Source organism: Aplidium turbinatum, chromosome 3 (genome assembly GCF_918807975.1).
Source record: "Aplidium turbinatum chromosome 3, kaAplTurb1.1, whole genome shotgun sequence".
NCBI classification, from domain to species: Eukaryota; Metazoa; Chordata; class Ascidiacea; order Aplousobranchia; family Polyclinidae; genus Aplidium; species Aplidium turbinatum.
In genome coordinates, this window is record NC_137474.1 from 11442960 (window position 1) to 11457745 (window position 14786).

At 35.5% G+C, this 14786-nt stretch overlaps 1 protein-coding gene across 1 annotated transcript in view; it reads right to left on the minus strand.

The window, feature by feature from the left end:
- Positions 1-2253: 2253 nt before the first annotated feature.
- LOC145766547 (uncharacterized) overlaps positions 2254-14786 on the minus strand; it is a 44549-nt gene continuing 32016 nt past the window's right edge. Inside the window, exons 3-13 of the mRNA XM_082578269.1 lie at positions 13697-13873; positions 12770-12943; positions 12316-12549; positions 11456-11571; positions 10024-10136; positions 9681-9794; positions 7818-7920; positions 6853-6985; positions 5752-5847; positions 5307-5480; positions 2254-5015 (exon numbers count right to left, since the gene is read on the minus strand). Of these exons, the coding sequence (XP_082434395.1) occupies positions 4791-5015; positions 5307-5480; positions 5752-5847; positions 6853-6985; positions 7818-7920; positions 9681-9794; positions 10024-10136; positions 11456-11571; positions 12316-12549; positions 12770-12943; positions 13697-13873 (1659 nt within the window). The 3' untranslated portion in view covers positions 2254-4790. The remainder of the gene's footprint in view (positions 5016-5306; positions 5481-5751; positions 5848-6852; positions 6986-7817; positions 7921-9680; positions 9795-10023; positions 10137-11455; positions 11572-12315; positions 12550-12769; positions 12944-13696; positions 13874-14786) is intronic.

Here is a 14786-nt window from a genome sequence, read left to right on the forward strand (position 1 = left end):
TGTAAAAAATCCTGTAGGGATTTCCTACCCTCTACAGATGTCACAAAATCCCTATCGTAGAGATAAATCCCTACGTGTGGCAATACTGCTGGCTTAGCTTACTTAGTTATACAGTAATTTCATCTTTACTATTGTTGCCAAATGTTTTCAAAATTTCCAGCCCAATCACTATAAAAAAAAACTAACTCAAAAGTATCCGAATCGTTACAAATAATAAAACAATCCAATTTGGAAAATGCGTGCAAATAGAACTAAGGTTATCAAAACCTAAAATTATGAAGTAAAAATAACATTAATTCTATACAAGTCGCTTTGAAATGAAACAACCAAATAAAAATAAAAAAACCAAAAAACAAAGTAACAACGCAGGATTTCACAGTGTTCTTATTTAGACCGAAACACAAAAAAGCAACAGCGTTAAATGTAAAAAACTCGGACACCAAACTAAAGATTAAAAATAAACAGTTAGAAATTAAAATTTACTATGGCCACTGGTTCTGAAATAGTATTATAAGATAAGCAAACTATTCAGACAAAAACATTGATTGCCACATTTTTTACACGTAAATTCGTTATACGTTGGTACGATAATTCTTATAACGACTTAAAACAAGCTTTGTCACATCGCGCAAAAGCCTTATTTAATTATTATCTCTTCTTCACCACATTTGATTTTTCTGTCGAGTGGCTTCTTGTTTACACTGCAAAGTGCCGTATGTGACTCATTTAGCTTGGCCTATTTAGACTAAAATTAGCCACAACATCGTTCATAAATGCTGTAGCTATACATTTTTCTGAAAGACTGCCACTTGTACAAATTCATCTAGAAAACGTGGACTAAACTGTAGTTTGATGTTAACCAGTAGGAAAGATTTAACCCGCTGTCAGTGTTCGGTTTCTGGGCAAACATTGTGCCTTTGTGCAGCATTTTGTTGACCTATCCAGCGTCTACTAAGTCAGAATAATGCCTTGCACTGATAAGACGACGGTGAATGGTTGGTTCTTTTCAGGCCAAGAATAGTAAAGCAAACATACAAAGATTTTGCTAACATTGCTTCTTTCATCAAGCATAAAGTAAGGGTAAAAATAGACCATGCATTCTAACTCAGGGCGTTTGTCAAGTAAACAGTGTGTGTCTCAGGTGAAAGCATAGTTTTTCATGAGAACTTTAGCAATCTCAATGAAGCTGTCCGTAGTTACAAGCATAGACCTAACTGCAGTCAAACTGAGTTAGTTTCAGTTTTAACATACACAAACAACCTGCAAATTTGCTTCAGCCAACATGATTCTTCAAACGCTCAATTTAACACTGACACTAGTGCAGCATTCTGCCTTTTTCCCCACTGTTTTACCGTTCTTATTGTTTGGTTTAACCCACTCGAAGCTGGCTATTCGACGTGCTTTCACAACTATAAACATTTCGCACGACTGATAAAATTGAAGGTAGGTAGCCAAGCTTAACCGCTAAATCGTAGCATATGTCAATACGACGTAGAAATAAGTTTCCGGCTTCGCTGTCTGCAATCGAGCAGAAATTTCTCCCACAGGAAATTAACCAATCAGAGGTCAGAAATTTTGCACAGTCATAAATTAGCTCAGTCGGCAGTAATTTTGCAGAGTTTTTGCCGATTTCTTGAAATTACAGCTTTGGCAAATCATTTCAGCGGTTACATTTCGTTGTTGTACTAAAAAAAAACTGTAGACCACCAAAGTTGAAACATATATGAAATCTACTTTACAGTTGACTGCTTGCTTGTGTTTTTATCATTTGATCGTTTCAGTTGCGCAGCAAGCCAGTATCGACACAATCAGCGTATCACCATCAAACTAAAAAATTAAATGAAACTGACCGAAAAAGTATATTTCTCAAAGCTTTAATTCAACTTGATAAAGAATGAGTGAAGTTCTTTGTGTAAAATTTTAAGCAAAATGTATTTTTAGTTGATTGTAAAATTACCGCACTAGTTGAAGCTGGGTTTTTCTCAGTAATTTACTGAGAAGCAAAGAGCAGCGAGAGAACATGACACTATATGGCCAGTCCGACATAATGTTGATGTGAAACTGTGCAACTCCCACATGCTTTGTGAGGAGCTCTTGTACTTTGACCCGGTTTTCCGCATAACTCTACGCGAGTAACAAGTGTCGGCTTGCATTCTCCCATCTTATCATGTTATATAAAGTAGGCTATATTCAGTTATTCACACGCTACAATATGCTGGTAGCATTTACTAATTACGCAAACAAATATTTCTGCATAGATTGTTTTATTCTCATAGTAATCTCAGTAGGGCAGCACAGTATGATGAAAGTGAGATGGATCAAAGAAACACAAATGTATTTGCATGGACGATTCAGACAAAAATTCCATGAAATGCATCAAATAACCAAAATTGGCAACATGACAGCAGCAACAGAGATTTATGATGCAGACTTTAGTCATTCACTGGCAGTTTTACACTTAGGCTACCTACAATCTTAAGATTTTTTCAGTTTTAAAAAACTGGAAGTTTGTAGAAAGCCAATTCTTCTCAGCAAATAACACTAATAAAAGTATGGCATTCGCTCATATTGACATAAGTACATGTAGTTAAAGATTTCAATCACTTATTGATTTTCAAAATCTTCAACTACTGAGCATTAAGTCTGGATACGTCATAAGTAGTTTCTTGATATTCTCAACCAGTAGCGCACACAGAAAAAAAATTTAAAGGGGGGCTAATTCAGAAATGTCGGCCAAGTGATTTGCGACAATAGTGACAATAGGCCAACGCCCATTCCTTTGATTAATAGTAAAGGCATTCATGGCCCACAACCCACCGGTTGCCAAATGCCAATACATTAGGATTCGTTCTCTCAATCAGATTAAAAGTTGGCCTAGTGAACCCCATGCATCCTCATCCCTACGTCCACTCTCGCAACCTTCTATAGATCTCCACTTTTTCGTCATGTATGACAAAATAGAATTAGCTTTTTGTTTGCAAACCCAAATCAAGGCGAAAACAATAACTAGCACGAAAACAGTTTGTAACGAAACACTAATTTTGTAAACAGTAAATTTGATGTGGACATTTTCCTACTTATAAAACATTCAAAATTAGTTCGTATTTTCAACTAAAGTCCCGGACGCGTTTGTCTCTCTGCTTAAATGTCGTATAAAGTTTTACACAGGCCCGGATTTAGAGGGGAAAATGGTGCAAGTGCCCCGGCCTCCCTTTTGAAGGGCCATCCGTCGTGGAAAAATGTGATTTTGTGTTAATATTTTTCTTTCTTTCAATCTTTGAAGTTTCTGCAAAATGCTGTGCAGTGCTAGATTAATGCTACTGTAGACGTAAAGGTGGTTTTTCGCTTGGGAGCCCGCCGATCTAAAAGTGCCTCGGAGCCCCCATCAGCTAAATACGGTCCTGGTTTTACATGTCCGTGTGATTTGGCATTGACGTACGTTATGTTCGGTTAAGTTCACCAGACAACATCGGTTATGTCCACCAAACATTTGACCACGAGAGTACGGGAGCATCTGAACTTTAGGGAGTTAAAGAAAAGTGCCATCAAAGACCATATTATGGAGTGTTCTTTTTGCACAAATCGAAAATTCTCTGCTTACTCATTTAAAATTTTACGCAAAGGAAAATCCCAATTTGACACTAAAATTCAGGAAGCAGTGTTAATCAAATGCTACAACCCAAATTTAAATAAACAATTATTTGCTGGAGGCGCGTCCCCATTCTCCTCAACATTTACTTGATGTATCACGTTTTCTGTGGTGAATTTTTTTGTAGTTATTTATGTAAGTTTAGTTGCCTTTTCCCAATGTAATTTTACCTTCAAGAAGTTGAAATTTATTGCATTTTTATAACTATTTTCAGATTCCTGATAAGGGCTAAAGTTAAGCCGAAAACATTCGACTGTTAAAACTATTTGTAAATATTTAAAATATATTCAATTGTTATAATGCTCAGCCCTGTTGTATTGTTGTGTCTTATTCATATCTAACCTGTAAGCAAAAGGTATCAATGGAAAACATACAAAACTTCATTTTTGGTGGCTGGTTTGGGGGGGGGGGGGCTTGAGCCCCTTTAGCCCCATGCTGGGTGCGCTACAGTTCTCAACATCTTGAACAAATGAAAACTTACATACATTACATACACGACAATTTGGTTAAATAAGCTACCAAAAATATAAAATCTCTTGACACTCCTCTAAATGTTCTGAATCATTGGATAAAATCTACGCATTTAAAATCGTTGTGTATCCATGGCAACCGAAAGCATGCAATATATGGAGAAATATGCAGGGTATGTTAGAGCAAAAATTCATAAGAAAGTCAACGACAAAACCTATTCAAACAAAATATACCATTATCAGCATAAGGATTCAGCAGAAAAGTGAGAAGATATGACGCATGACTTGAAGCAATAAGTGTTTAGACGAAATAGCAAGATTAGTAAAAAAACTTAGTTTGATTGCATGGTAGAAAAAAGCAGTAAAATTGCTTCGGGTGTGTTAGGTTTTGTTTTTAAGACAGCAAAATTACAGTGAATGTGGCGAGCGATAAATTACATCAAAAAGAGACCGCAGCAATGAAATGCAATGAATGCTGAAACGTTGAATCAATGCAAGAAAGAGTTGATTTGCTGGCTGAGATGTTTTCTTGCATTTGTGCTGGGACGCAGCGTTGAAAAACACTAATCCAGCGTTGAGTCTCTAAATTAATAATGTTAAATTGGGCAGTTTTGAATTGCTCTAACAATGTCAACTCCTTTTCAATAGAAGACGTCGGATCAACAGCTAGATTACAGCTCCTTATGGGTAGGAGATGTTTCGACATCATCATCCTCTTCTTCTTGACTTCCATAAAGAGGGATTTTCTTGGTCACATCCGGGTGTTCGTCGATGGGGGAATACTGGGGGGCCCAATACCGCTTCCAATTTGTAAGGGCACGGTCCAAATCAAAGTCAGTGACATCTTTGCTCTCCACCACATCTATGCTCTCAGAATCCACCAGTCCAGTATAAATCTTTAAAAAAATGTTTGGTTTCAAAAAGGGTTTAGCATCGTTATCAGCAGGGGACACTAGCTAAGTGCATCAGACAAAACAAATCATCGAACAATGCTCTTCTGCGCTGTTTACCACAACCAAATCTATAACATTCAAAATTAAATATGCCGAGAAGGTTTTTCTTTGCTCGAAGCTGCAGCACTTTTCATCTGACTCTCTTCAGAAGAAAAGTACAGCAGCTTCGAGCAATGTAAAACCTTCTCGCCATATTCAAGTTCAGTACCACAAATCAATTTTTCACATTCATACTTCGTTTGCGAACAACTTAGTTCCTTGCAACTGAGACATGTAAATGCCTATCCATTGGTTACGTGTTAATCTCGTGTGTTCCGCCATGGCCTGACGAAGTCTGTCTAATACATGCCAGAAGCTGACGAAGGAATACTCGAACTCATAAGTGTTGGAGGGCTCGTATGGTTCAATCTAGAAATATAAATCTGTGTTAGTGCTGAGTAACAGATCTAGGTGAGACAACGGCCCAATCTCACAACTTTAAAAAAAAATTTCACACGACTTTGTTCATCAGACACATTTTGTTCATTGAGTAGCTTGAATAGCTCTTTGAAACTGTGCATTAAATGCATCGAAAAAAAAACAAGAAATGTTGTAAGAGAAATTGCACTTCGTGGTTAGATGAAAAAAAGGCCGGTTGCCGCCAACACGTATTTGAAATTCAAATCCAGTGAAAAGTGACCTGTCTTCCGAAATCTTTAATCTGGTCAATAGTAGCCGCACGGACCTCTGCACTACTTAATGTTCCGTCACCGTTCGCATCGATGATCGCTAAGGCCTGGAATAAAAACGTGCAATCACTTCAAAAACATCTAGCAAAGTTTGGAACGTTATTTTTCTGCATATTTTTTACAATCTGCTTCAAGTAGAAATACAAATTAATGTTGAACAAAATAAATGGGGGAGTATTTTAACGGCAATCAAGTTTGATTAGGCAATTGCTCGGAATATTTCTGTTTCTTGCTTATGGGGCAGCACTTCAGGCAACATCTCCCAATTGCTGCAACCAGGGCAATATCTTCATATCAGGGTCTATGAGATCCATTCCACAATTCTACATGCTCTGCATGTCGAAACACTGGACAATGATTTATGATGTGCTGTGCGGACTACTTCAACATACATCAATAAATGTTGATTCTACGATTTGCCTGCCCTGAAATTTGATTTAGTCTCAAACGAAAGAAGAAGAAGATTCTACGATAATTTGCACAAATCGAAACACACTTCGTAGGTTCAAAAAACGTCCACGTAAACGTTTAAAATTACGTCCAGTTCACTCTATTTTTAACTAGACTCCGGAAATCATTCACGAAGAAAGACCTCGCAATGTGTGTGAGCTTTTCATAAGCTAAGTCATAACTTAGGTTTAACTCAATAATTCTTAAACAATAGCCTTGATGAGGCATTAAGGTTAGATTCCGCGGGGGTTTACAGTCAAGAAAAAAAAGTAGACTATATGATGAAAACCATATTGTGAACTTATAGTATAAGTTTCATCAATACAGCTGTTGCTTTATATATCCGTGTACACAAATGGAACGTTTGATAAATATTCTGTAGCCAACTTTTTGCTGCTTATTTCTTTAGGAGTTTTGTTGCATTTTCTATAATCTTCTTTTTGTAACCTTTGCGTGTAGTGAAAACTAACGTTCAGATTTACGTTAATTTTTTACATGGAAATGATAGGCTGAAGTATGGGGTATAACTGCAAGAAAAACATGTGGAACACAGCCCTAGCAGTGATTTTAATTGCACTAAAGGTAAAAATGTAATAAAAAACCTGTTCCAAGCTTCCGGAGGGAAGTTTAAGATCGTCATCGCCGGTGCCAACTCCAAATATTTCACGGAGATAATCCACAGTCAAGTCAATTCCTTTCTTTTCCGCCTCCAAAGCGGATTCAAACAGAGGGATCCTGAAACGTGACAATTCCGCTTTTAAGAATTTCAATCAAATAGTACAAACTTCCATGGAATGCATTGCAAACGAATTTTGAGCTGTTCGTTGCATGGTCAGCTGCCTAGCCGCGTAGTGAGATGGTGTGCCGAAAGGTGGAAACAAAAACTGTTTTTCTTGATGTCTAGTTGTCTACTTAATGTAAATCTTCAACTACCGCACTCACTGCGGTGGAATGGCGCAGCGGATAAGGCGCTCGCTTTCCAATCATGCAATCCTGGTTCGACTCCCGGCTTAAGCTGGTTGTTGAAAATCACCGCTCACCTCTACCCAGGGTGAAATAAACTGGGTGGGCGTAGCTGCTGAAGGAAAGGCGGCCGAGAGAAAGGAACTGGCCAGTGGCCACCCTACTCGTTAGTGCTGAAGGCTTAGTATAATATACTGAGAACCTTATCTTCTCATACCCCGATGCTTGGATCAAGTATGGGACTCACCTTTACCTTTACCGAGTACAAGCCAGGATGTTACAAAAAAGAGCTGTTCTGTTTCATTGGGAAAATGACATGGTCGTAATTCAAGTAGAATTGGGTAGAGAACGTTACATTTCAAGGACTTTGCAAAAGTATACAATCAAGCTAATTTTCAGCCAATGGTACATATGAATATGGCGCATATTAGGAAAAAACATCTTATCACAAGGTTTAACAAAGTAAGCTCTACCAGACTTATGTACACAAGCTAAGAAAATTGTTACAATAGAATGACTAGAATTGCCGAGCTTAATTACTACTATACTAACACTATGATGACAGCTCAATCGCAAAAGCTTGCAGAACCTGAAACCTAACTACCTGAAGTTTTCCTCAAAATCGCCGTAGCCCATCGTCATGTTTCCTTTGCCTTCCCACTGCCACATGATCTCAAACTCGTCCATCGGCCGGGGAATCTTATAATCTGAAGATCGAAGATAGTTACAATAAGTTGGCATGAGTTGAAGGTAGGGTTTAGGTTAAGATTTTACGTAAGAGACAAAGGTTACATAAAAAAAATTACTGAGATGACTTGAAACATGATATCTTACCATACAACCACTTTATCTCTGAAAATGCAATTATTTTTTATTTCAAAAGTTTAAAAAAAAGTTGAATGAGTAAACGTTTACACCAAGTGAAAAATATGTAGCGTCATTAGGAGCATGATAGCCGAAAAGATCGAAACCGGTAAGAGTTTTGTACGAAATATCATAAGAAATTTTGCTGTAACATGATAACATTTTCTTGTGTGCCTATATTTTCTGTGATAAAATTAATTTTTTTCTTGGATTATGAAAAATCCAGGAATATAGAATCCGTAGCCTAACATGGGATGTAACTAAGCTTAACTTAGCTCTAATCACCAGCTGGATAAAATACGTCATAGGCGTAACAATCGTAACATTAAAGAGGATAGCCTTAAAAGTATAAAATTTCAAGTCGCACGTCAGCAGTGGAGAGAAGAATTTCATATCAAAGTAAAGGAAATTGCAAACTTCAGGGTTGGAAAAAGTGTCAAATATCATTTGTCAATGGCATACATTTCATCACGACTTTTAGAGAACCTTTGAAGCCTTTAGGAATCTGCCATTTTTTCATTTCGACGCTTTTGAAACTACACTTTTCAATGGTTGAAGAATTCTTACTTTACCGAAGCATTATTTCCTCTAACTGTTAAAACATTTTAAAACAACACGTCGTTAACAAATGTAAAACGTGACAGCATTATGTGTGCAAAAAAATCGATTAGAAAGCGAAACTTAAGCACTCAATGTTAGTTTGAACTATTTTGGTAGCGTTTCACATAACTTTGGCAACAGCTTTTCTATCTTAACACAAAACTTTAGATCTTTTTGAAACACGATACTACAGCTACCTGCTACAGCTTAAGCTGCCTGAATGTCTGTGCAATTTCGTATCACAAGAATGGTCTACATACGACAGGCAAACAGAAGGAAACCATTCTGGTTGTTTCACAGATAAAACGATTTTAGATATCGATCGATATTGTTAAGATTTAAGATAGCAACAGTTGTAGAAACAGGGTACATTGCACAACCAAACAAGCACTAAAAACAAACAAAATTTAACATATTTACTCTTAAAAAAAACTACCTAAAATATCTTCTGACAGATCGCGTATCAAATCAATAGCCTGAACTAGTGATTGGCAAATAACAAAAATCCTAGCATATGATGCAAAATAATTTTTGCTCGCTCTAACATTGCGTCAAGATTCAAGTAGTTTTATGTCACAAAATAAGCTCAAAATGAAATGGGATTATGGACAGCATCATCCGGATTTGGGAAGAGGTGGTCTTTTTAAACCTGATGTTTTATTAAAACTGCAAATAGATAGGCAGAGTTTTTAACTTCTATTTAAAAAGATAAAACTTCAAAAACGCCAAACTCAAAATAGCCTACCAAACGCATTAAAAATGTCTACACTGCATGTGACAAATAAATATGGAAATGCGCTACGTCTACAGGATCGACGACCATTTGTGTTTAGTTGCTTAAATTAAAGGATGTGCAAGTATATTTACCACAAAAAGTACATTTTTGAGAACGTTAGGCGTTATACGCTGGGCACTAGTCATTGCTGAAGTGAATTTGATGTTATTTCAGACCATCAAAGTAAATAAACAAAATATCTGCGGATGATACAAAATATACACTCACTGGTATCAGAACCACAATCAGAAGTGTCAATGGATACTTTTTCATCCAGGCGACTGAACAAGATGGACACGGCTAAGTTCATTGGTCCTTCAGAGTCAACTTGATGGTAATAACCTTCACGTAAAAAGAAAATAATATTAAATTTATTGCAGTTATTCTAACTAGGGGTAGTATGAGCCTCTGATGTTAACGTTTCACTAGTTACACACAACTAGCTTCTTCAAAGAGTTGTGACAAAAAATAGCAGTCGTCCGTGTATCTACAAAAGTACAGCCATATTCAATTTTTAAACGTTGTTGTTGCTGTTTACAAACAAACTAAGTATAGGCTACTACAAACTTACTTTTTGGTAAGAAAAGACAATCCCCTGCATTGATCGTAAAGTTTGACCAAGGAACTTTCAAAAAGTCTGGCTGCTTAGACAAGTCTACGGCTTCTACATTTATATCAGAGAAACTGAAAAAAAAGAGCATGATACCATCTTAGTACTATTAACAAAAATATCATGGTTTCCAATAATAATGTACGGTAAGCAATATATGTACAAAGTAACCATAGCTTGACTTCTATTCTTTACACAAGCGGTGACGAACCTGCGGCCGTCAAAGAATTTTGTGCGGCCCGCAAAACAATCTGACAATCGCTCATGTATTAAAGACAAAAGACATCTCAAAGCTGTTTTATGCCTTCATTATGTTTTATGCGTTTTTATGAAAATCTTAGTATAAAGTTGAGAGTTGCCACATCGTCTGTTCGACCTAATATTGAACGCTTAGTCAAGCAAAAAACTTTCCAAAAATCCCACTAAGCAAAAAAAGTCAATGCTTCAATGCTGTTTTTTAATATTTTTTGCTTCAATGCTGCATTAGATAGCTTCAGCTGTATGATTCGCATGGACTTTTGTTTGTTGTTTTTGTTGTTTCGGAGCATAATGGTCGAAACATTTAGTTAACTTGAGCAAAAAGGATAGAGCCAAAAAAAGAAGAAATCATACTCATATGAAAGCAAACGCTTCGAAAATTAAACTTGTCTTCATTATCAATGCAAGTACTGCTGCTCTATCCTTTTTGCTCAATTTGATTTGGTTTTATTTTTTACTGCTGTATGTTTCGATTCTGCGTAAGATAATTTCAACTGTGTGGGTTTTATTACTTTCATCTGCCGTTTGTTACTTTTCATGAATAATATCTTGAGTCGCTTCTAAAAGATTTCATAGTAGGTTACGATTAAAAAGTTGTGTGGCCCGATAACTCACGTGTAATTGACAAAGTGGCCCGCGACCACAAAAAGGTTCGTCACCCCTGCTTTACACATATGCTCATCAAATTCAAATTTATCTAAGTTTAACGTGTTTGTATTGATATTGTGGTGATTAATCGCATCAATCAATATCGCCCAGTCTTGCATTATGACATGCTTACAGTTTACATTTATACGACACAAGATGTGCATTATACAGCTGCACAGTTTGCTTTTCAAGAAACAACTAATATTGTATCGCAAGTAAAAAAATACCCAATGTAATATTCATAAGTACAACTTTTGTGCTTATTGCAAGTTCAGATTTTCACAATAACAGGTATAGCCTACCCCATAAATACGTTGATGAAGAAGATAGAAAACATGTTATAGTTCTACGTCTGAAAAAGCTTTTTAGCATTATGATGATCAAAATAATTTGAATTATATAACACTACTGCACTACATTAACACAACTGTGTGTTTTTTTAAATTAGAAACTTTTCAACTTTTTGATAAGGCACACAGTAAACTACCCGCCAATCTCATCCTCAGGCTCCCAATGTTTGTACAGCCATTTTTCATATTTGTACTCAAACAGCTTCCAGTGTTTTACACCTCTATATAAGCAATTAATCTGATTGAATGCATCCTGCAAAAAACAACTTGAATTAAATATTGCTTAAGCACCAGCTAGTTTTCTACAAACTCCTCAACATAAAACAATTTATAACTAATATCACTGAATTATAATTCCTTGCAAACCAAAAATTTGGAAAAATAATGTAGCATCCATTTTTCTGCACAAAACTTGATATTTTCACCAACTACGATCGTCTTTTGACGATAAACTTTCTTTTTATTTACTTACTAACAATTTATAATTAATATCACTGAATTATAATTCCTTGCAAACCAAAAATTGAAATGACAAAAATTTGGAAAAATAATGTAGCATCCATTTTTCTGCACAAAACTTGATATTTTCACCAACTACGATCATCTTTTGACGATAAAGTTTCTTTTTATTTATAATACTTACTAACAATTTATATATAACTAATATCACTGAATTATAATTCCTTGCAAACCAAAAATTGAAATGACAAAAATTTGGAAAAATAATGTAGCATTCATTTTTCTGCACAAAACTTGATATTTTCACCAACTATGGCCATCTTTTGACGATAAAGTTTCTTTTTATTTATAATACTTACTAACAATAACTAATATCACTGAATTATAATTCCTTGCAAAACAAAAATTGAAATAACAAAAATTTGGAAAAATAATGTAGCATCCATTTTTCTGCACAAAACTTGATATTTTCACCAACTACCGCCATCTTTTGTCGATAAACTTTCTTTTTATTTACTTAAAAAAAATAGTTTTCAACCTTGTGAATTATACTCTTTGATCCTCCTCCACTCCACCAAAGATCGATTTCCACAAATGTTTTACCCATTTCTCCACATGCGCCAAGAGATGGTAACACACCAACATCTTTATACATTTGCCTTGGAAGTTCTGAAACGATGTACGAGACAGAATCAGGAGCATGATATGTGTCAATGAAATGACGGAGAGTATCTCTTCCCAAGTATTTCTCTCCAATAGGTGTTGAATGACTCTGAGGAACGAACAAATATTGGTTTCAGAAATTATAGTACTGTATATATTTCAAACAGCATGCAAAATTCATAGAAGTGCCATACAAATAATATATATATACATCAAAGTGGGCGAAACAATGAGAAGATGATAACGATTAATGGGTTATGGTTTCACAGCTTGAAATTAATTGATAACTGATAAGTATATGTATATTCTTTTGCTATATATATTTATACCTTTTCCTTTTTGCCTTCTAATCGCACTTCAAGATCACCGTAATGTTGTTCAATGTACTTGTCTGTCCACTCTTTAAATGCAGTTGTTTCTTTCATTGCACCTCGGAATATTGCGGCTTTGCTAAGTTTCACATACTTTTCATAAAATACATCAGGTGTTGGTGCTGTATCAACCTGTGTGAAAGAGCTTTTCATTTAAAATTTTCAAACATATCAAGTATATGTGGTACTTGTTTGATGAACTACAAAACAGAGGTTTCTGAAGTAGGTAAATTGCTTTTAGCTTGTTAAACTTTGACAACTGTGAGCAGTTTTTTCAATAAAAATACTTAAATAAAATTCTTTGTATTTTGAAATCATGCTTAAATAATAGACTTGCGCAAGTGAAGCAAGATTGTTACAAATAGATTTCCATATAATAATTTGTCAATGTCAATCGCAGATACTTTTCAAAGATGGTGTTTCTTCATCATCAACTGTTATTGTAAAAAAAAAGTTTTCAATATTATGCTTTTAAAGACAAAATATTCGTTCCTAATTTTTTTAAAAAGTGACTTGTTGAAAAAAAATACAGTACCGGTGCAAACTGCAAAATTGTTAAAGAGGTATCAAAATAAGAAACAAGAAAATTTTACAATGGAATTGAACATACTGTCAGTTAATCAATGAAATTTTATTTCAACCAACTTTAGATTAAATAAAAGTTAACTTGACACCAAACCCATCATATTTAACTTCATAGAAATAAAATTTATTGTTTATTCAATGTCATGTAGCTATGCAACCTCACACTATAACAGAGTAGTAGCTTGAAAATCAGCTTAAATTTTTAAGAAGAAGGTCCATAAGTTTGATAGTCGAATATGGGATACAGAAATTACAAGAGAATCAGAAACTACAACTCTAGCCTAGGGTACATGTACTTACATCAAACTCATCAATAACTACAGAAGGAGCGTGCTGATGCCCCAATGGAAGAAGGTGGCCTTTGGGGAAACTATTGTGAGAATAAACAAGTTCAAAAGACACCAAGATGATTAAACATAACAACAAGTGGAAATCACACATTTTTAGTACGTATACCGGTGATCTATTTGGCTTCACCTAAAAACCAATAATTTGTATAAAAGTAAATCATATTTTACATATGATAAAAAAGAAGAAAAAAGCAATTTATATATACTCACAAAAATTATTATCATTTAACAACTACAGTACCGTAAGTGAACACAAGATACGGTATAGCCTACCAGCAGGGTTGATTGATTGATTGAATCTTTATCCTCGGACAGGGAAAGCTTCTTGCAGAGCTTAATCCTGGCAGTTTCGCATACTTGTAGAGGCTTCGAATCACTGACGCAGGCCCGGTCACCGAGATTGACAACAAGCAACCCGCAAACTCAAAAAAATATATTCAAACTAGAAAAAAATAAGCCTAAACTTGCGGGAAAACCGCAAGGTTGGCAATACTGTTAACAGCTCTCACTGGCATGGTTATTCTGAACTCTGTTGCCGCAAAATTTTCCTTAATCCTTTAAAGTTTGAAAACAGGAAGGGACTAAAGAGAGAGAGAGAGAAACCTTTTATTTTGTCTGTTGCGACAATAGTACGGTACAATTATACACAATACGAATAAAATAGTACCATGCTATCTAAATACCACAACAGACAGGAAGCGGCGAAAGACTATATCAGTCATCGAGTCAGCTGCTTCCCAGTTCTTAATGTGACAAATGTCAAGCATCGGCAAATTACGTTGAAACAAGATAGGCTGATGTTCAGTAATATTAATGAAAGAAACGAAATCATGTGCTGCTGCGATCCTCAAGTGAAGTCCTGTGGTTTTATTCAAATATAAACTTTATTCCGGGTGACTAAAAATAGGAAAAACTTTTGAAATCAATAAACTCTTGTAGCAAGGGCGTTTAAACTTCAGTGCAACCAAGAAAAGTTCAAGCCAATAAAATAAATAGTACAAGGCTACGAGTAAAAACACTTTCAGTAACAGTATTACAAA